The sequence below is a fragment of the Colias croceus genome, chromosome 23 (assembly GCF_905220415.1).
Source record: "Colias croceus chromosome 23, ilColCroc2.1".
Taxonomy (NCBI): Eukaryota; Metazoa; Arthropoda; class Insecta; order Lepidoptera; family Pieridae; genus Colias; species Colias croceus.
This window is the reverse complement of record NC_059559.1, coordinates 1,504,083-1,527,371: the sequence shown is the minus strand read 5'-3', so window position 1 is coordinate 1,527,371 and position 23,289 is coordinate 1,504,083. Positions and strand designations below refer to the sequence as shown.

The 23,289-nt window shown below is 37.9% G+C and overlaps 4 protein-coding genes across 6 annotated transcripts; 3 read left to right on the top strand and 1 right to left on the bottom strand.

Moving 5' to 3' along the window:
- Positions 1-3,774: 3,774 nt before the first annotated feature.
- Positions 3,775-5,666, top strand: LOC123702547. Its single transcript, XM_045650324.1, has 5 exons — positions 3,775-3,949; positions 4,275-4,491; positions 5,052-5,111; positions 5,172-5,333; positions 5,601-5,666. Exons 1-5 carry the CDS (start codon positions 3,840-3,842, stop codon positions 5,664-5,666), a joined length of 615 nt encoding a protein of 204 aa, XP_045506280.1. The 5' UTR covers positions 3,775-3,839.
- Positions 5,667-5,949: 283 nt separating this feature from the next.
- Positions 5,950-11,421, bottom strand: LOC123702546. Its single transcript, XM_045650323.1, has one exon. It carries the CDS (start codon positions 11,419-11,421, stop codon positions 5,950-5,952), a length of 5,472 nt encoding a protein of 1,823 aa, XP_045506279.1.
- A 2,104-nt stretch (positions 11,422-13,525) lies between these two features.
- On the top strand, positions 13,526-15,550 carry LOC123702291. 3 transcript variants are annotated; one of them, XR_006752846.1, is made up of 2 exons: positions 13,526-13,660; positions 13,852-13,983. XR_006752846.1 is itself a non-coding variant. In XM_045650005.1 (2 exons), the coding sequence occupies exons 1-2, from the start codon at positions 13,603-13,605 to the stop codon at positions 15,538-15,540; spliced, it is 1,131 nt and encodes a 376-aa protein (XP_045505961.1). In that variant the 5' UTR covers positions 13,553-13,602; the 3' UTR covers positions 15,541-15,550. The 3 variants fall into 3 exon arrangements, 2 of the variants coding, with proteins under 2 accessions (XP_045505961.1, XP_045505962.1); XM_045650005.1 differs by lacking the exon at positions 13,852-13,983 and adding an exon at positions 14,468-15,550 and having other exon boundaries at positions 13,553-13,660; XM_045650006.1 differs by lacking the exons at positions 13,526-13,660; positions 13,852-13,983 and adding exons at positions 14,017-14,042; positions 14,468-15,550.
- Positions 15,551-16,493: 943 nt separating this feature from the next.
- Positions 16,494-22,270, top strand: LOC123702303. The gene is made up of 4 exons (XM_045650018.1): positions 16,494-16,599; positions 16,668-16,791; positions 19,607-19,717; positions 22,042-22,270. Exons 1-4 carry the CDS (start codon positions 16,570-16,572, stop codon positions 22,206-22,208), a joined length of 432 nt encoding a protein of 143 aa, XP_045505974.1. The 5' UTR covers positions 16,494-16,569; the 3' UTR covers positions 22,209-22,270.
- The last annotated feature ends 1,019 nt before the right edge of the window (positions 22,271-23,289 follow it).

The window sequence follows — 23,289 nt, the reverse complement described above, 5'->3', positions numbered from 1 at the left end:
AGTGTGTCAGGGAATTAATTTGTACCATCATTTTAACTATTAGTTGTAAGTTGTATGTTCTACACAATGTAATGTTGTTTTGAATAAATTAAATGAAATGAAAAAAAAATGAAACATAATAGAAGAGGATCTTTATCTGTAAAGTATGAAAATCAATCTTTACCTGATGTTGAAGGCGTAGCAGGAGGCATATTCAAAACTTGGTTAGTAACATCAGTTAAGCAACGGTTTCCAACAGAACAAAGCCCTGTAAAAAGGATTTATTATATTTCAAAACCTCTCATATAGTACATCTCATCGCAACCAACAAAGTGCCACAGCACAGTAGATTTTATGGTAAAACTGTACATTATAGGGCGTGGAGTTGAGAGTCGACAATTTTTTTGTGGTTAGCTATTGTCCTATGGAACCCAAATCTGAAATTTCACACCAAGGAAACTTTTAGTTTTTGAGTTACGAATTTTTGAAAATCGGAACATTACTATAGAAAGTTACTCCATCTTGTTTTTGTTACGCATATTTATTATTTTGTCAATGTCAAATTTGGCGTAAAACAATTCGAGACGCTCCGCTCGCTGCGCTCGCTCCGCTCGCTCCGCTCGATTGTTTAAAAAAAGTCTAACATAACCTAACCTAACTTGTTTCGAGTTCGGAGAGTTTTTTTTTTCGTAAAAAATTAAACAAAATAAATTAAGTGTCAAATTTGGCTATTCATTTCACGTAAAACAATTCGAGACGCTCCGCTCGATGGGCTCGCTCCGCTCGATTGTTTAAAAAAAGTCTAACATAACCTAACCTAACTTGTTTCGAGTTCGGAGCTTTTTCAGAGTTTTTTTTTTCGTAAAAAGTTAAACAAAATTAATTACTCTACTTAATGGTTAGAAATGTTGTACTTGAAATGAATCACACTAAGCAGGTACTGTGTGTCAGGTTGACATTGACAAAACAATAAATATTATGCGTAACAAAAACAAGATGGAGTAACTTTCTATAGTAATTTTACGATTTTCAAAAATTCGTAACTCAAAAACTAAAAGTTTCCTTGGTGTGAAATTTCAGATTTAGGTTCCATAGGACAATAGCTAACCATAAAAAAAAATTACGACTCTCAACTCTACGCCCTATAATGTACAGTTTAGCCGATTTTATCAATCATTCATATTGTTTGAGATGCTTAAGAGGCCTACACCACCGAAACTAGCGCCACCGAACATTTTATTTTTTTACTCCTTAACCAGATCAAATTTAAAAAATCTAGCTCGGTACTTTGCTAGTATATTACTTGTAGTATTTTTGGTATTACTTTTCACTATTCTAACTGTTCATTATTCTAGAGAACTTTTGATTACCGCCAAAAGTGGCCACTTTTGGCGGTAATCAAAAGTTCTCCTAATTTACCGAATGCAAAATAATGAAAAGTAATACCAAAAATACTACAAGTAATATACTAGCAAAGTACCGAGCTAGATTTTTTAAATTTGATCTGGTTTATGAGTAAAAAAATAAAATGTTGGGGGGGCGCTAGTTTCGGTGGTGTAGTCGCCTTAAATTAAATACATAAACAAAAATTAACATTTACCTGATGTTGAAGGAGCAGCAGGAGAAACGTCTAATGTTTGCTGAGTAGTATTTCTGTGGCAACGTTTTATGACAGAAAGACCTGTAAAAGATGTAATTATAATTATTATTCTATTTATAACTCCCTATTTGGTCAATAGGTATGTTAGTTTTTAATTTGATATAACATAAGGTACAGGTGCCTATGTAGGACGCAGACCAGCCATGGACATTTCTTCAATATACCTCCGAAATTGAGCAATCAAGCAGTATGATTTTTTAAATTGGCATCATATTTCAATAGGGTCAACGTTTTAGCTATCATACCAACCGTTTTAAACAACTGACCCCCATTTTGGCGGCGGCCATAACCTCCTATATTATTCATTTTTCTATAACTAGCTGTTCATTATTAAGGTTCCTAGACTGAATTACTACTGTCCATTGATGGCTGTTCATAATTAGCACACATTTGGCACACAACACTTTTTTTCTGCCGCCATTGCAGCAAATCGGAGTCCATTAAAATGTAGCCGGGTTCGAATAAAAAACAGAGTTGTCGGAGTCCAAAACAGAGCACAGGTCAAAGAAATGTAATAGAATAGAGCCACCAAAGTCCATAAAACAAAGCCAAATCGTCGTGAGAAAATCCAAAATAGGTAAAAATCCAAAATAGGTAAAAAGTAAAAACCCTCGTTTGATCAGAGATGATGACGTTCCGTTCCAACAAGTATGCGCAAAATTTATATTTTATATTATTTACACATCCCGAAGACTTTTAAGACTAAAATTCATATAAAATAAGTTATATCTTTACGTTTATAATGTTAAGTAGTAAACAAAGATCCTGCAAGAGGGAAATTATAACAAATTGTCAAGTAACCTCTTAATACTAAAGTAAAACGAAGCGTTATAAAATTGCAATTTTCGGTTAGATTCTAATTAGATATTTCCATCTTTTGTATGCAATAGTTTGCTTTTAAAATATTATTAACACTATTTGAGTTCATTATTAAAAATTAATTTCTTACTATTATAATATGTATTTATCATTTTGTTCAACAGTATCAACAGGTGGTGCCATCTTTTGGCGAATGTTCGAACCAAACTCTGTTAACTTCTATGACTTTTTTTTTACTCTGCACACATGTTAAAATATGTATGTGTGCGTTGCTATTGTATCAGTATTCCCATATGCAAAAATATAAAAATATTTGCCCACTAGTCACACTGTCGCTTCGATGAGGCCGCCATCATTATTTAAAGAGTATGGTAGGGATGTGACCTCGATTCAGAAAAATCGATTAATCAATAATCGATTTTTTTTGTTTAGAAATAAATCGATTTGTGAAAAATCGATTTTTGAAAAAAAAATAATCGATTTTTGTTTTCACCTCGACTTTTTATGCGAAAAAACCTATTCGATGTAAGGTAAAAGCCCCAATACCGGACCATATACCGGACATGTCCAGAACACTCCAAACTCCATGCATTTATATATATACCTATATATTTGTGAATATAGATATACAAATACATGGAGTACAGATGGCGCTGATTTTTTTATCGACTTGTTCAGTAAACTTACTTACCAATTATTTCATAATACTGAAGTTAGCTGTCAGGTGTAAATTTTAAAATTTATCACAAATTAATTACAGTAAAAAATGCTTCTAAAAATTTTCATTTGTAATTTTTATTAATTTTCACATTTGAAAATTTTGAATTAATTTTTTGAAGTGAAACTTCTTTATCGGGGTTGGAAAAAAATGTAGTGTAACATTTTTTCGTTACGCATGACATTTTTTCCGTTACGCGCGATCTTTTTCTTATCCCTACCACGCGTGAGTCGATGTATTTCTGTAAAGTTGCATATAGTAAATTATTTTTTGAAAAATAAGGTCATAAAGAAGTTTCACTTCTTACGTGTGTACACTAGTTCACGCACACATTTTTTTTATAATAATTTAATTGCCATCAAATATCATGAATATTTTTAGTCTGTCAACTTTAGTCTCATAATTTGTCATCCATCGCACAGATAGCACTATTTACAAAAATCGATTTAAATTGTGTAATTCTCATAATCGATTTATTAAAAATCGATTTTTACCATTAATAAAATCGATTATAAAAAATCGAAAATGGAAAAAAAATAATCGATTAAAGTAATAATCGATTATTTATTCACTTCCCTAGAGTATGGATGGCCGCCAAGGCCGCCATTACTGTTTTCTGTGTTTACATCATTTTTGTTAAATTTGATTATTTAGTTAATAGTTATGTCCGTGAATAATCATAGAAAGTGTGCTAAGTGCGGTAGAACACGCGCTGAAGACATGACGGTGACCTATCATAGGTTTCCAAATCCAGGAACAACCAATATTACGAGGTAAGTGACGTACAAAATACAGCGCGGTACTAAAAGACCACATGACCACAAACAAAATACGTCTATGTTAAGTTATATTTACGTCATTTATTTAATTTAATTAATTACACGGTCATATACCAATTACATAATTAAACACCATCACCAACAAACACACACACACATCATACACTATCACCAACTGTACTATTTTATTCTTCCTATTATTCATAATTCATTTGTAATGACTATACGTGCAGGCCGTACAGTTTACTATCATTTTCATAGTTGGTTTTATCTTAGTGTTATCTCAATCTAACTTTAAAACTTGATTTCATTATTTCAGGGCTCGTGTTTGGGCTAAATACTGTTGGCCAAATGAAGATTGGACTTCCATTGAATCATTACATTCACTCTATAATCAGAATAAGGTGTTGTGTGGAAGACATTTCAACTCAATTCAATTTATGGACGATAAAAGGCAAAAATTGAGTAAGTTTGCCGTTCCCGAGTCGATTATAGTGGAAGAAGTACTGAATGAAAGAGAAAATATTTTCAACCAGGTATTGTACCTATTCATATAGATTGTTTTAGTATTAGTCTCCCAACCTAATTTCTGCCAAGGCGACCAAACCCAATTAAGATCAGCCAACTATGCATGAGATATTATTATTATAGTGGACAAGTGTGTGCGCAAACACAGAAGCACTCAAAAAAAATGCAAGGATATATCCATATTTGTAGCCACAGTGTCTAATTATATGGTGTACAAATTGCAAACATTTTTAAAGTGTTTTTTAAACATTGTCTCTCACAAGTTGCAACCATGCTTTAAATACAAAGAAAGAATAACTTTAATTTGTTTCTTGAAATTTTAGAATATCCTAACGTTTGATAAACTTTGACATGTTACTATGTTAAAAATGTATGAAGGGTGCCATGGCATGTCATGACAAAAGTTAGCCCAACTCATAAAGATTCTAAAACTTTACAATACTATGATAACATTTTCAAAAATTCTAAGAACTTTTTTAACAAGAACTAAAAATGATTATTTAGCCCAGTTTTTAAAAACTTTACTGAGTTTTTTAGTTTTAAATTTAAAATTAATAATTAATTTCAGAATGTCAATCAGTATGATGTTGTAGCTGCACAGGCAGAGTTAACAACATTATTTAGCCCAGTTTTTAAAAACTTTACTGAGTTTTTTAGTTTTAAATTTAAAATTAATAATTAATTTCAGAATGTCAATCAGTATGATGTTGTAGCTGCACAGGCAGAGTTAACAACACCTATGTCGCAAATAGAAAATGTTGTGATGGAACCTAGTACCAGTACAGAGTCATCAAAACAACACACTTTTAGAGATGTCATAAGAACAACTGAATCCATTAGCCCTATGCAGGTAATTAATTTAAGACTTTTATTTTAATATTTATTAACAGTCTGAATAGAGCACTAACTATAGGGTCTGGAATTTAAATAGCAGACTTGCAGAGAAAGTACTCTAAATATTCATGTTACTTAGTAATTTTTTTTAAATGTTCCTTTTTAAAATTGTGCTAAACTGAATTTAAGGATATTTGATAAATTATCTGCTAGTTAACACAACAATAGCTCTTTGCCCTCTATACTGTTATTACAGCAACCCTTCTATTATTATTAATTATAGCCCCGGTCAGTGGACTGTATGTTGTTGTATAGGGTTGAGGCGCAGAGGTTCCCACTTGTTGATTAAAACTCGCAGCGATTTCCAAGTTGATTTATTCGGTAGTACCATGCAATATTTACAAATCTTACAGCTTAAGTACATTTCTATCCTACTTAAAACTAACAGTGGGTATAATGAGCAACTTGAGCGTAAGGGCACAATACGCCCCGCCCACTCGACCCCACTACCGCGGCCCGGTGCCGTTTTCGCTGGGTATAGCGCGCATCACATAGGCGCGCTCCCGTTGCCCGTCGCTCGGCGCCGCCGTCGTCCCTGTAGTTGCCGTCCGCACCAGAGGGTATAGCGCGCATTACATAGGCGCGCTCCCCGTTGCCTGTAGCTCGGCAACGCCGTCGTCTATGTAATCGCCGTCCGCAACAGCCTCCCCCCGGTGAAGTCCTCGGGACGCAGCCTCTTCTACGGGAAGGACGACGACCTTTGTTACCGGTCGCTTTAATTGATGCCCTCTTGATTGCACCATGACGCTTCTGATTTCCCCATCCGGTCCGGGAAATGTTTGCGTAATTCTTCCTCGTGGCCATACATTTCTTGGAAGCGCAGCGTCGGCAACAATGACAATATCGCCAACCTTAAGCGCTTGTCTATCATGTCGCAGGTGGCCGCGTGGGTTGAGTGTTGGTAAGTACTCGCGTACCCACCGCCGCCAAAACTCGTTCGCTAGCGCTTGAGCTTTCTTCCATGTTCTTTTTGTTACATGTTCACATGCGCCTACTAATGGCATGTCGGAAGGGCCACCCAACAGAAAATGGTTCGGAGTGAGTGCCTCCGGGTCCTCTGGTGTCACCGGCACGTGTGTTAGCGGTCGAGCATTGATCGTGTGCTCAACCTCCGCTAACAGCGTAATTAATATCTCTTCGTGCGGTTCTTTTTGGAAAAGTACGGCGAGAAGCGAAGTCTTTACAGAACGAATAAGTCTCTCCCACGCGCCGCCTTGATGTGGTGCGCCGGGAGTGATGTACTTCCAGTTCATTCGCTGTTGTAGGCCATAGTCTTTAAGTTCACTTTCCCATACTTCAATGGCTCGACGTAACTCAGTATCGGCGCCGCGGAAATTAGTTGCGTTGTCTGAGTACATAACTCGCGGCCACCCACGTCGTGCTGCCATACGCCGCATCGCCATTATCGCAGAGTCGGTAGTGAGAGCGCCGACTAACTCTATGTGTACAGCCCGTGTTGAAAGGCAAGTAAATAGAGCCCCCCAGCGCTTCTCTCTTCGGCGTCCTATTGTAACCGTCATTGGACCGAAATAGTCGAGTCCGCAATTCGTGAATGGTCGCACGAATGCCTCGGTCCGCTCCGCAGGTAGGTCACCGAAGTTCGGCATAGTGGGCGTGGCCTTCTTTATACGACATGTCGAGCATTCCTTCGCTACGGCCTTAACTGTCGGTCTGACTCGCAATATCCAATATCGCTGCCGTAGGTCATTAACCACACGTTCATTGTTCGCGTGCAGCGCTCTTTCATGTTCTCTTCGCACTAATAGTCTTGTGAAGCGATGACCGCCGTCTAATATGACGGGAAACTTGCATACGTTCGGTATGGCTGCGTGCTTCAAGCGGCCGTTCAGTTGCAGGAGGCCGTATTCGTCTAGCACGGGGTCAAGCTTGGCTAGTCTGCTGCTTCGACATATTGACTTTTTGTTCGTCAATCTTTCTATATCTTCTTCAAACTTGTCGTGTTGTGAAGCTTTTATTGCTAAGCGTTCGGCTTCTTCTAGCAAATTAGTATCGAGCGTCGTCTTGATTTTCTTAGCTCGGTTTATAAACATTAATACATAGGCGATCGCTCGTATGTAACGCTCGTATTTTGAAAAGCGTGTTACGTCCGGTACGCTCTGTCGTATGTCGGCTCGTTCTGTGGCTGTGTAATGTTCGACAGCCGCCACTTCTAGCCACGGTGTTTGTTCGGGCCATGATTCCCTCGGTTCGCGTAGGAAAGCAGGGCCGGTGAACCAACGGTCGTTCTCGTTCTTTTCTTCGTTATTGATACGAGTCGCGTCGTCCGCCACATTGTCGGCGGTAGGCACCCACCGCCATTGATTTATCTTCGTTAATTCGGCTATTTCACCCAGCCTGTTCGCCACGAATGGAGTGTGACGAGCTTTATCGTTTCGAATCCACTGCAATACGGTTGTTGAGTCCGTCCAATATGTGTGACTCGCCACGGCTAGTCTATGCTCCTTTAGTATAGCGGACGCAAGACGTACGCCGATTAGTGCGGCCTGCAGCTCGAGTCTTGGAATGCTTTGTGTTTTCAACGGCGCTACTCGCGCTTTAGCAGATATCAGCGCTATGCGTACGTTTCCGTTCGGCTCTTCGGAGCGCCAGTAGGCGGCGCTTGCGTACGCTTGCTCAGAGGCATCGCAGAAAACGTGGAGTTCGACTTTAACTCCCCCCGTATTGCCGTACCATCGTGGTATTCGCAGCTTGGTGATGTCATTTAATCGTTTCAGCCAGTCATCGAAGTTAGCGTAGTCTTCTGCCGGTATGGGCTCGTCCCAATCAAGCTTCAGCCTCCATAAATTTTGAAGTATTATTTTGGCCGTGATTGTATAATAGCTTATGAGTCCCAGCGGGTCGAAGATTGACATCACCGTTCCTAGCGCTTCCCTCTTTGAAGGAGGTCGACGGCGCTCTTTCACATCGGTGTGAATCCTCGCTAGACATGTGTTAAATGAAAGTCTATCTTCTCGCGGGATCCACACCATTCCCAATGTCTTGTTCATATCGTGGTTAGTGGCCACTAGACTCGCGGTCGCCTGTGTTCGCAGGTCGCACGGCGTGTGTTGTATCACCGTGTCGCGATTACTACTCCACCCAGCTAATGTGAAGCTAGCGTGGGCGTGCACATGTATGACCTCCTTGATTGTTTGTATAGCTTCGTCTTCGGTCCTGAAGCTATCGACGAAGTCATCCATATAATGATTTTTCGTTATCGCTTCATATGCTAGCGGATGCGATAATCGGAAATCTTCAGCGTTCTTGTTTCTAACGCTGTGTGCGATGAATGGCGAACTACGAGCTCCAAATATCATTGAAGTCATTTTAAACGTTTTCGGAGGGCTCGTTCTATCATCGCCTCGCCAAAGGAAAAGCTGCGCGCCTTGATCTTGTTTTCTAATCTTAATTTGAAGAAACATTTCTTTAACGTCGGCCGTCACTGCGACTTCATTTTCTCTATATTTGTAGAGTATTCCCGGCAGTGACTGAAGTAAGTCGGGGCCGTCTAGCAGCTCGTCATTTAAGCAGACGCCCTTATCTCTTGCGGCCGCGTCGAACACTACTCTGAGTTTTCCCGGCTTGTTTGGGTTAACGACTGCGAAGTGCGGGAGATACCATGTAGTAGTCGCCGGTAAGTCATCGTTTGTTACCGGTGCGGCGTATCCCTTGTTAATAAGATTTTGAATCTCCGCCGTGTATGCATGTTTGAATTCTTCGCATCGGTCCATTTTGTTCTCAATGGATTTTAACCTTTTTCTAGCCATTTCGTAGTTTAACGGTAGCGTAGGTTTATCGGTTCGCCATGGCAGGCCTACTTCAAAACGTCCGTTAATGCGACGTGCCGTTTCTTCGAATATGCGTATAGCGCGCTCGTCGACACTCGATTTTCTTTGTGTTACTTTTATACCGAGTGCGTCGATTTCGTAGCTTTTCTTCATTAGTTTTTCCAACGATTTGTTACTAACGCAGTCATCGTCGTCTTCATACGTATGTAACACGTTTTCACGACTTAATGTTGTTTTGGGTGTGGTGCCGTGTATGACCCACCCTAGTCGTGTGAGTGACGCTACAGGTTCGCCACGTTTGCCGGTTCTCAGCTTTCTTGATATAATCAAGTCCCAGTTATCGGACCCGATTAACAACTTCGGTTTGACTTTACCGATGACGTCTTTCAAAGGCAATCCTTTCAAATGGTTGTATTTCAGCGTGTTCGCGCTTATTGTTTGTCCACCTATTGCTAGGTTTGTCATTGTTCGCACACGGATCGCGTGTGACGCTCCATTGTTTCGTCGGCTTATCTTAATTTGCACCGATCTACTGTTCATAATGTCGCTTGACGCCCCCACCCCGCTTATTCGTAGGGGTTGCGTAGGTCCGTCTAATTCAAGCTCTCGTGCGAGGTCTTCGTCGATCAATGATATTGTTGATCCCTCGTCTAATAAAGCATAAGTTTTGATTTGCTTTTCACCATCCGATTTTATATACACCGGACATACTTTTAATAAAACAGCTTGGTTGTTGCTGTTAATAGTAGTCGAGAGTACAACTTCAGTCGGTTTCTCTTCGATCGCTATTTTTTCTTCATGTAACATCGGGTGATGCGGTTTATCGCACCCGTCTATGTCGCACTTTTTATGCTTGCACCGGGATCGCAGGTGCGTGCTAACAATGCATTGGAAACAGGTTCTCGCCTTCTTCATTCGTTCCCAACGTTGACTTAGCGACATATTTGCAAATTCTTTGCACTTTGGTGTTTCATGCTCGCGCCCGCAACATAAGCAACTTATCTTTTTGTCATCATTATTAGTCGCATAAATGTTCGCGCGGCGTAGCGGTCGACTCTCTCTTTTTTCAACTGTTGTTGTCTCTGTCTTCTTACTGTAGTTGTATGTAAGTTGTAGATCCGCTTCTTTGATGAGATAATTCGACAATGTGAGAAATATGGGCTCATATGTCGTGCCATGTGCTTGACCGTAGTCCGTCCACCGTGCTTGATAGTGCAGGCTCAGTTTATTTAATATTTCTCTGACGAGCATCGTACTATTAACGTAGCTTCTATCCTCTATGCTGTTTAACAGCCAAGCTATATTTTGTACTTTCACGGCGAATTGGTTAAGTTCTACAGCCGTCGTGCCGGGTCGCGGCAGCTTCTTGATCTCATCCATTGCACGGTCGATAATTATTTCGGGTCGACCATAGCATTGGTTAAGCGTTCTCATTATTAGCTCAGGATCGTTCGTTGTGCTTAATAGAACCGCAACAGTGTCGCGTGCGGCTCCCGTTAAACAAGCACGTAACCTGGCTAGATTCTCAATGTTTGTGTATTTGTACAGTCGCGTCGTGTCCTCGTACGCGGCCTTGAAGTACAGCCATTCTGTTACATTTCCATTGAACTGAGGTAAATCGAAGCCTTGTCTTGGAGGCGGCCTTCGTCTCGTCAGCTCCTCAAAGACTTCAGTCAGCTTTTCTATCCCGCGATCTCGGGATCTTGCTCTCGGTGTTCCGACTTTCGTTGTGTCGTGTTCTACGACGGGTGACTCATCTCTACGTTGCCCGACCGTATCTTTAGTCCACGCGACTTGTCGCGATGACTCCCCCCGTGTTGGAAAAGGGGCGTCACCGTGTCTTAGTGGCATAGCGGTCGCTTCTTGGCTGTGTCTTTTGAGCCAGTCTTGTACTCTATTGGTTGACTCTATCGGTAGCGCGTCCGTTCTGTCAACAACGCTAGCGTCGTCAGCAATTCTCGCAATGTTCGCTTCCATTTCTTTTAGTATTTGTTCTTTTTCGAGCGCTATCATTTTCTTTTCGAGCGCTAGTAGCTTGCTTCCTGCTTCTGCTTGTGCTTCCTTCATTCGCGATCTCACAGATCTCGTCGTTCTGACTGAGGCCTGTGACTGAGTGTCGTCTACTCGCGTTTCTGTTTCTGCGGGTGCTGTCGTCGTCGTTTCACGTAGCTCAGACGGTGATGCGGGCGGTCTTGTATGTGTAACGGCCGCTGCATCCGCCTCGTCTGTCTTCTTCGGTCGGTTGCGGGTCATCATCTTCCCTAACGTCCCTAACGTCCCTAGCAGCCCTAACAGCCCACGGCGAGGTGCTGTAGCAACAGTGTTCGCTCACCGTGAGAATGGAAAAGGTGGATGAGGTAGGAAGGAACTACCCAGCAGAGGACGCAAGTGCGTGAGGTTGCTCGAGGACAAGGAGGAACACCTTGCCCCGTCAGCGTGCCTACAGTCCGGCCCACACACGATCTCGCGCCTTACCGGCGAAGTCGAACTGTACAGTCGCGTTGGATGCGAACTGGTGACTGCGTTCGAACAGTCACTCCCGCCTTGCGGCGTTAACTGCGTGCGCCCGTTTGGCACCGTTAGGTGGGCTAACACACAGCCGCGGTAAACCGCGTTAGATAAATCAGCCTCGTAGACACGCAGCGCAGTCGTCGTTCGGCTGAGCGTCTTGTGCTTAAGACTGAAGATACGCAACGTTCGTAGCTCGGCGTATTATCTTCTTTCTTCTTAATAAGCACGTCGTCTTCGCAGTGAAGTTTGCTTCAACAAAATCCGGCGCGTCGATGGACCAGGCACTATTAATTATAGCCCCGGTCAGTGGACTGTATGTTCTTGAATAGGGTTGAGGCGCAGAGGTTCCCACTTGTTGATTAAAACTCGCAGCGATTTCCAAGTTGATTTATTCGGTAGTACCATGCAATATTTACAAATCTTACAGCTTAAGTACATTTCTATCCTACTTAAAACTAACAGTGGGTATAATGAGCAACTTGAGCGTAAGGGCACAATACGCCCCGCCCACTCGACCCCACTACCGCGGCCCGGTGCCGTTTTCGCTGGGTATAGCGCGCATCACATAGGCGCGCTCCCGTTGCCCGTCGCTCGGCGCCGCCGTCGTCCCTGTAGTTGCCGTCCGCACCAGAGGGTATAGCGCGCATTACATAGGCGCGCTCCCCGTTGCCTGTAGCTCGGCAACGCCGTCGTCTATGTAATCGCCGTCCGCAACAATTATCATCATCATTATCATATGTTTACCATACATAACAATATGTTTACTATCAAGCGGGGCGTGTGCTTGTTTGTAAGAAGAAAAAAATAGCATAATGACCCGAAATTCAAACTAGTAAAATAAAACATTTTTAGAAATAAAATAACAATTCATATTGAATGTTAATATTTTCAGAATGCACCAATTCCTGAAAATCTCAGTGTGGCAACTTGCAATAATTCAAAATCGACTAAAAAACGCCAGACCAAAATCTTAGCGACTCGGTGTTTCAAAAGTAAACGAAATGTCACCCAGAAAAAAGAAGTTGTACAAAATATGCAGAAATAAAATGCGTGAGGTAATACGATTACGCAACAAAATGAAGAATAAGAAAGGGAGTTTAAAGAGGGTGTTGGAAAGTCAACAGGTTCAAGAATTATGTGGACTAAATATTAGCAATTCCTTTATAACTTTACTACAAAGCCAATTACAAAATTGCCCCAAGAAACCAAAAGGGAGAAGATATTCCCTAAATCAAAAAATTCAGGCTTTGATCATTTATAAAAAGTCCCCAGCCTGTTACAGGCTTCTAAGGAGAATGTTTGCATTGCCATCTCAAACAGTTTTAAATCAACTGCTGAACAAAATACCTCTAAAACCAGGCATAAACAAACATATATTTACCTCCTTAGAAAAAATGAGCCAAAAACAGGATTCAGAAGATAATCTTTGCATATTGTCATTTGACGAAATGTCTATAAGAAAACACTTATTTTATAATGAAAAACTGGATGAAATTCAAGGATTCCAAGACCATGGCAACCACGGTAGGAGTCAAGATATTGCTTCTAAGGCACTCGTATTTATGCTCAGTGGGTTGAGAAAAAAGTGGAAGCAACCCATCGCATTTTATTTTTCAAATATTTTAAGGGCAGACAGGATGACAGTCATTATTAAAGAGGTAAATAAAATATTGGTACTCTGTGAAATTTACACTGCTTAAAAATATCTTTGTATCTCACTATTTTTTAATTATTTCAGATTCTTACACAATGCATTGCAGCAAATATGAATGTAGTTTGCACCGTCTGTGATTTATCTACCATTAATGTAAAAGCTCTGAAGACCTTAGGCGCAACATCAACTTCTCCATTTTTAATTTATGTGGACAAGAAATTGTAACCATATTTGATCCGCCACATCTTTTAAAGTGCACAAGAAATCTGCTTATGAAGCATGATATTGAAATAACTACAGATGTTCAATGCAACGAAAAGCCTATAAAAGGTACACATATAACTATAGTTTTGTTTTGTTAGATATACAGTTCTACATAATAGAAGGAAGTACTCTACCACCTTGCGCAACTTGCAATTATACATAAAGTTGTTCCACAAAACTTTTACGTCTTAATAAATAGACCTTACTTATTATAATTAATAGCAGTACAGTATCTCTAAATTAAACTTACTTTTTAGGCACTGTAAAATGGAGTCATATTGAAGCATTTTATAACCTGGACAAGAACAATCCGAATTTCGTATATGCTCCTCAGCTAACAGATCATCATTTGCATCCTAATTGCCAGCAACAAATGCGGGTGAAGCTAGCACAAGTTTTTAGCCACTCGGCATGTGTACAAGTGGCATGTTAATGAAAATTGCTCAAAGTGAGTATCTTATAATAATGTCAACTTTGGTTGCCTAGTATCAATATTAATAGATAAGCTTTATTGCTCACCATAATTACAAAGGCACACAAGAAAAACTAAAATACGCATCTGATTTGCTGATAAAAAAATAAGGGAAATGAGGATTTTGTCATCATTCTCACACAAAATGTATATTTATTATGGCCATTCCCCAATATGAGCCCCTATATGTTTGCTGCAAGGTGGACGCTTGAAACACCAGAAGCATTTCTTGAGTATTGCTTGCCCTGTAAAAATTCTGTTGTGTTTCAACCAATGGGGTAAAAGGATTTTTGTTTCGAGCCTAGTATCTGTTACTTGCACTTTCTGTAAAAATGTACGTTATTGCTGTGGTCTTCTGTAATTTGGCCGAAAACAAATGTTATATTATTTTTATATTTCAGATGAACTTCCAGCTGAAGCCAATGCGACAGCCACTTTTGTGCAAAAATTTGACGAGCTGTTTGATGCTTTCAACGCAGACAGCCCGGACTTGAGGAGAGGAAAAAAATACTCCACTAATTTAACGAAGCGGACTCCCCATTTAGATTTATTTAAAAAAATGAAAATGTTTATTGCAAATATGCAATATATAGGGAGTAAATCGAACCCTCCATCCCAAGAAGGGTGGATTCATTCGATAAATGCAATAGAGAGATTGTGGAATAATTTGCAGGCTATAGGCATTAAGAGTCTTTCCACACGTCGCCTAAATCAAGATCCCTTAGAAAACTGTTTCGGCTGCATCAGATATAGCTGTGGATCCAATAATAATCCAACGATTAGTCAATTTATAGCAGGAATCAAAACTGCTATAATATCCAATTTAAAACATGCTGGCCAAAAAAGGAACTGTGAAGACGACTCTGCAATAATTGCGAATAATTTAACAACTTTTTTAACGGCAACCATCCCTTCTTCGTGTGAACCAAGCTCGTCTTCCTTTAAATTTGACGACAATGAAGAGATTGCAAATTTATTATCTGATGCAGTTGAGGCAGTTGAGCAAGGGACATCTGAAAGTCAGGCTTGTGGATATGTGTGTGGTTTCATATTTAAAAGAATAAAACACAATGACTGCCTAGATTGCCGAAAGGCATTTTTGTCCCAAAATATAGAAACCATACACATGTTCACAAGTTTCAAGGAGTATGACTCAAGTCATGATTCATTAAATTATGTTAATAAAGATATGGTGACGTGTGTAGAAACGATGGCAAATATAATTAATGATTTCATGAAAACAAATGCCTATAAGCAACAACTTAAAATTAATATCCTTAAAGCTCTAGAATGTGTAAATTTTCTTTTCTTAAATAAATGTATAGATCATTTAGAATTAAATGAAAATCATTTAAAAATGAGCACATTTTTTATTCTAATTAAAAGATATTGTGTTTTAGTTAATAGAGCTATGGATGACGAAGAGAAAAAGAAAAGTTTTGAACGCAAAATGAAAATATTAAAGAATAAATAAACTATTAATATTATTGTTTTAATGACTTCCCTAATAACAATGTGAATATTAATATAGGCAATAATAAGGAACATTATATATTTAATTTAATCAATTTATAAGAATGGTTCACGATCATATTATACTAGAGTCAAAGGCAATCATGTAGCCGTGACAATGTTTCCAAAATAATTTATGTGTCGACTTTATGAACTTGGTCGTGTACAAATATTTTTGAAACTGCACGGTTGCACGGCACTACATGATTGCCCTTTACTGTAGTATAATATGATCGTGAACCATTCTTATAAATTGATGTAAAAAAACTAGCTGGCCATAACGTTTGAAAGTTCCCGCGCGTTTTGGTTTTATTGCTATTCCGCAATAGCGCTAGCGTCGCGTAGGTGTATTGGCTGTGGTTGCTTTTTTTTACTATAGAGATCTCGGAGCAATTATCAAGCCGAGATGCATTTCTTCTCTCGTTAGAGAGTAGTATATTCCTTGGTTCGAAATATTCCGTGTTGAAGTTAAAATGTACTGAGTGAAACGACCTAACTGTAGTCTGTACTGTGGGGGAATGACACATTGACAATGACATTTGACAATTTTATCATCTATTTGACATATAAATGAACGTGGTTGCTAGTTGTAAAAATATTCTAGACGAATGAAAATTTTTAAAAAAGTAAATACATAATATTAAACGAAATTATTAAAAAACAGATCTAATTCAGTTAAGTTTTATAATGCTTAACCTCAATTTTAAGATCTATTAATTGTATTTTTGTCATTGCAAATCATATTTTGTGATGTACTGGTTGGTCAAGACGTGGTCAAGACCATTTTTTTAAACAATTGAAAAGCAAATTCCGAAATTTCCAAATTTGAAATACCGTCGACATTGGAAAATTCAGTCGGCCGACATGATTTTAATTTACATGTAAAGTGAAAATGGAGAACGAAAAAGAATTGAAACGTTGCTTTAATTGCATTAGCACTAACGATTTATGCGACCTATTTGCAATTTACAATGACGAAATTCACGCGCAAATGCTGGAAACTTCTTTCGATTTTAATAAGGTTGTTCAACGAAATTTTAAATGCATTGTTTTTGAAGCCTCATCATAATTTTCTCTTATTTTTTTCAGGTATCAAATGATTTTAAATACATTTCTACGATTTGCGCTAATTGCGTGGATTCGTTAGAAAAGGCGTTATTTTGTATCGAACCAAACCAGACAACTGAAAACATATTAAGAATGCTTATTAAAAGTGAGTACCAACCTACTTCTAGTCTAAAAACTAAATAAACTTGCTTTACCTAGGTACCTTTTATGTTTGTTTTTCATATTATTAGAAAGTTAGAAACCAACTGATATAGTTCTGATTCACATATAGTTTACATATTATAGTTTAGGTATTTCAACAAAAATATCGAACGTTTTCAAACTCAAACTGAAACTTTTTGGGCTTAGATTACAAAATAAAAGACAGATGGAGCGTTGCCGAACTAAACCGAATAATTTATCGTCATTTTCAATAAAGCTATGTGTGCTGTCATTTCGCCGCTGCACTGTACATACACGGTGCTTCTGTGTGCGTGTAATGTTGCCAGATATTGAAAAATTTCCCAAATTTTTCCCCGACTACGCAAAAAAGAGGGTTATGTTTTTCGAGTTTATGGATGTATGTATAATATTTCTTTGACACGCCCTGCAGTATAAACCGTTGTCCGATTTTGAGTTGTGAGGTTTCATTGCAATGATCTGAATTATTATACGTTAGTGGCGGTAGTGACGTAGGCTATATACATAAATGAGAAGTCAAGTTTTAATTTTTATTTAAATTCTTTTATTACATAAAGTACCTGCCTACTAAAGTTATATATGGACAAAAAAATTGTATTCAATTTTTTATTAAATAAATTACATAAAAAAAGTTTCAATATTAACTATAATAATTATATTATTTTTTATTTTTCATAATATATGAATACGAATAGCGGTAGTTTTTAGTCGAGAATACGGGACACTTTATTTTCATCATATCCATCATGGAGTTCACATAAAATCGCTAGCGAAAACGACTATGACGTTTTTAAGCTTTATAAAAGTAACAAAATAATGTATTATGCTTATTAAAATAATCTAATAATTATCATGAACCTTTAGTGCACTATACAAATAATCACATTCACGATCGAAAAATCCAACAGCATTACCCTGAAGATCCTTTAACCATTTTACCGTTTTACCAATAAAAATGGCAAATTCATTTTCAAAATACTGGCAACATACGTTGAAGTTTTGTATTCCTTCATATCTGTAAAATTATTATTCGTATTAAAGAAATAAATCAGCCAAATAATCTACAGAAAACCTGTGAAACGATGTTTTATCTTTTTTTTTGTTTTCGAGAACAAATTTTACAGCGTTTTATTATCACAAGAAGGCATTTTTTTACTAAAATTGCAAACCCTTTTTGACGTATTGCATGACACTATATGCGATAAAGCACTGGTGCAGCGACGTATTTGTTTTTGATTTCGTATTTTCTTTGACAAGGGCGACGGGCGGTTGTCATGCTCCATCTGTACTTTATTTTGTAATCTAAGTTTTTGGGTTTGAATCGCGTCTTTCTCCTTACAGTGGTGAAAGACACGGTTCAACTTAGCATATGAATCCCGCGACATGATCTACATTTCTCTTTATATTATTATATTCTTTGGCATAGGTATTATTATTATTAACTTAGTGTGAGACCCATTTGTAAAAAAGTCTTCAATTTATAACGATTTTCGTGGGACTCACCTCCGCCATACGGACAACTGATATCCACTTAATCGGCATGTTTTTTTGAACACAAAAAGTGCGGTTGTCACTTCCTAGGGGTATGGAGGGGGGAGCTATGACGTAGCAAAGGTGGCCGTCGGGCCGTTCTATTGTGCGGTATATCTAGATAACTACTGGACCGATTTACTTAAAAAGGGTGTCAATTGAAAGATAATTAAATAAACATTATTTGATTCCTAAGATTCATTAATGTAAAACTAGTACCAAATGAAATATTTTCAAAAATCAACATTTTATGAAATATATATATTTTTTTTAATGTAAAAATCTCGGTAACCGTTAGAATTATGAGAATTTAGCTTATTATAAAACATATAGCTACTTTTATCACCTTTCTAATGAACCTTAAATAATGACAATCGAGCAGTAAACAACGAAACTACAGCCTATTAATTGAGCGTCGGTAGCGCCAAATTAGCCCTTTTTTGGTATGAATCATCTTGAAAATTTGTTGCTATAATAAAGTTATTAAATTTTGTGTATTTATACGTCATTAGCTAACTTTTATTTTGGAGTTAAAGCGACATAATTTTAGTTATCCAAATTAGTTCTCAAAACATTAAAAAATTTAGGTTTTTAAATTTCGCGCTTTTACTACAAATGCTACCGCTATAGAACCTTTTATTATGGCGGACGATAATGACCAGAATACTCTAGAAGGTGTGAGAGAGAAAATATTTTCAAATTTTAATAAAACGTTTTAATTTTAAGAAAACGTTTTCAATAAACTTTTTTTTTACTTTTTACGTCATAGTTTATTTTTTTATTTCGACTCTACCACGTCATCTCATATCAACTCCCGGGCGAAGCCGGGTTTTTTAGCTAGTATTAAATAAATAAGTATGTATGTGCTTTTATTACACAGAAAAGATCTTATAGTAGAGTAAATATTTTAAGAGTCACATAATATTTATGTAGAAATTTACATAATTTAATTGGCTTTGAGGATTAATATTGTCCTTAAACATGAAGTTCAAGCAGCTTAATCAGAATTAAAATCATACCAGAACTATTTTTGCTACTTTAAGTCATTAGAAGTGTAAATTAGAGATTTTAGATTTATTATTTAAGATTAGTTCCTGAGATTAGTGCGTTCAAACAAACAAACTCTTCAGCTTTATAATATTAAGTATAGATTTACCCATAGTAATACCTACTTATGTGATAAAAATAAATACTCATCAAAATTAACAATATTTGTACTTTATTCATGTGATTTTCATAAATGATTACAGGCAGTTCACATAATAAGGATTTGAATGGCACCAGAGAAAGGGTTAAGCATGCTTTGAAACATGAAGATGATCCTGTGCCTCACAAGTGGAGACGTCGCACAGAAAATGGAGGTAAGTTATATTGTTATAAATGAAAAAAACTATTATATTACGACTTTGTGGAGCCCAGGAACAGATAGAAGGCGTCGCGGCAGGCCAAAGAAGAGATGGCGAGATGAACTTGACCAATTTAAAAATGACTGGTTTTCATTAGGACAAGACCGCGATTCATGGAAGCGCCTTGGAGAGGCCTTTGCCCAGCATTGGGACATGACAGGCTAATACAATACAATACAATTATTTACATATTTATATTTGTGAAGTTCATGGGAGATAAATGTTTTAAATTGATTTATAATGAGCATTTATTGTATGTATTAATATTATTGCTACTGTATACTGTGTGTACCTTTTTATGTAATCGCAAAATGTGTTGGTAAGCGCATAACTCGAGAACGGGTAGACCGATTTCGATAATTCTTTTTTTATTATATTCCTTGAAGTACCAGGATGGTTCTTATGTAGAGAAAACATAATTATGTACCACGCGCGAAGCCGGGGCGGACCGCTAGTATCAAATAAAAAAAACTGCGTTAAAAACAACCGACTTCAAAAACGCAAAAGTAAAAAATAAAATAGCTTTGATATTATTAATATATTTTTCTGGATATCCTGGGAGATGGGCGAGTATGAATGCGTCATTGGTGTGTTTCTCCATTGCACCACCTCGGCTATATGCACCTTTTTATGTTTGCGCCAAAAATGGAAAAAATCCAAAATCGAGCTACCCACTATGGCTCCCTGGTAGCGTCCCAGGGTGGTGATCATTTTTAGTTCCGACACCCCCCACCCAACTCGCACCGTTTCCGCGGGCCGTTGGATTTTACGTTGTATGGAAGTTGGAAACCGGGGCTCGGAGCCACTCGAACGGGGCACCGATCGATTCGCCAGCTCGAACTGAGCACGTGTGCCAAATTTGAGAAATAAGGATTCATAAACGGTGATTTTGGCAAAGTACGGCGGCCATCTTGTTTTCGCGTAAATCCCCATTTTTCCACCACCCCTGGTAATCGCCACCAGTTCCGAGCATTTTTTGTTCAGACACCCCCCCCCTCCAGGTGGCACCGTTTCTGCGGACCTCCAGGGGTCCACTCGGTATTCGAAGGTGATCGAGATCGCTATATTTTTCCTCTGGTCGATTGGAGCACCTCTACACGATCACGTCGAAATCCCCCCCACTTTCCACGTAGTTTCCGAGAAAAGCGATGTCAGTGAGTGAGTGAGTGGTAGTGTAGCTTTATATATTATAACTTTATATATTATAATAATAATAATAACTAGCGGTCCGCCCCGGCTTCGCCCGTGGTACCTACATGTTTAAACTATCCTATCTCTCAAGTTGGATCGAACTGCACATGGTGTGCGAATTTTATTATAATCGGTTAAGTGGTTTAGGAGTCCATTGAGGACAAACATTGTGACACGAGATTTATATATATTAAGATTTTACTGAATCAATAATAATCAAGAAGAATAAAAGTAGATAGATATAGCTGTGTACAAGTCTTTGACTTACATGTTTATTATTTCGTTCAAGCGTAAGTCGTGTAGTATTTTAGTTATATTTTGCGTACTGATCGTGTATAGTTTGGAACGAAGACGCAAGCATCCGCGTTACAAAGTATACGCGATCAGTACGCAAAATTCATGTATATATTGTAATCACAGACTTAAAAAACAGCATTACAATATATACACGAGCAGTTTCCTATGGTTGCGTTCTGGCTATGTATAGTTTGGAAAGACGCGTCTATGTTGATTTAATACCTGTTTTTTGACAAATTTCCCACTGATAATGCATTATTGAACAATGTACAACATGTACAAAAAAATGTTGTGTGGTTTTATGAAACCACGGTAAAAGTGAAACTTAGGCACAAAATTATCGTATTTGTACGATAATTATCGTACGGTTCCGAACACTGCTTTATACCTACTCGGCAGCCGACCGTCACGCGACATGCGCTACACAGACCAAAAAGTTTGAGACGATGACGTAATAAAAGTTTCACTTTAAAATCATGAGCCCTACTGTGCTCTACTTGAAGATATTGTTTTACATACATATATACAATGAAGTATGATTTGTACCTACTTCTGAAACAGATTGACCTATAACATGTTATCCTTATCATTAGATCTATAATATGTTGAATTACAAGATGCTTTTGCTTAAAAACATCCGGACTATAGGGGGATCTCTAGGCAGCACTCTATAATCCGACAAATTTGATAATCCGACACTGCCCTGCAAAACTATTGTCGGAATACCGCGGGTATCCTTTATGTATATTATATCAATATGTAGATATTCCATTATTTTATTTTTGTTACAGATGAGAGCAGGGAAGAAATAAGTCAAAATGTATCAGGCACAGTGGCTTCTCTAAACTGTAGGATTATTAGAATTGGCTCTTATATAAATAAATTAAATAACGAAAACGTGTATATCTCTCCTAGGGGTATAACGATTGTTGTACCTTCATTAAAATATACGGAGTAAAAAGTAGCTCTCCATATACAATGCAAAGAAATAGTCCGGATATTTATTAATTTTGAAGAAGAAAAAACATTTATTAGGGTTCCGTAGCCAAAATGGCAAAAACGGAACCCTTATAGTTTCGTCATGTCCGTCTGTCCGTCTGTCCGTCTGTCCGTCTGTCCGTCTGTCACAGCCGATTTACTCGGAAACTATAAGTACTACAGTGATGAAATTTGATGGGAATATGTGTTGTATGAACCGCTACAAAAATATGACACTAAATAGTAAAAAAAAGAATTGGGGGTGGGGCCCCCCATACATGTAACTGAGGGATGAAATTTTTTTTTTCGATGTACATACCCGTGTGGGGTATCAATGGAAAGGTCTTTTAAAATGATATAAAGTTTTCTAAAAAACATTTTTCTTAAAGTGAACGGTTTTTGAGATATCAGCTCTCAAAGTCGTAAAAAGTATGTCCACCCCCCTCTATTTTTATAACTACGGGGTATAAAATTCTAAAAAAAATAGAGGTGATGCATGCTAATTAACTCTTTCAACGATTTTTGGTTTGATCAAAGTATCTCTTATAGTTTTTGAGATAGGTTGATTTAACTGTAATTTATTATATTTGCTGCTACGGAACCCTTTGTGCGCGAGCCCGACTCGCACTTGGCCGGTTTTTTTTTTCTATATACTAACAGGGAATGTGGGGTTTATATAAGAAAAATTTTGGATATGGTTGAAGGCCAAGGTAAGTAATCCAAATTATCCTGTGTCATAATTTGCCCAATATTATATAACCATAATGTATGCAATGACAATAGTTTAGTGAAATAATAAAGGAATGAGTGGCTAAATGTATTAATATTATGTATTTTTATACTCTAGATCCATATTACGATCCAATGTCAAAAATAGACCCCTACAAAAGGATAATCTTATTAACCGATGTTATTAGTGATGACACTAAGGCTGTTTTAAAAAACTTATATGGAAAGGTGTTAAGTGAATTGGACGAAGATGATGCATATGATATGGTACTGCGATCTTGTCCACCAGACAGTACAAAAAGGTGAATATAATTTAAAGATTTGCTGTATTT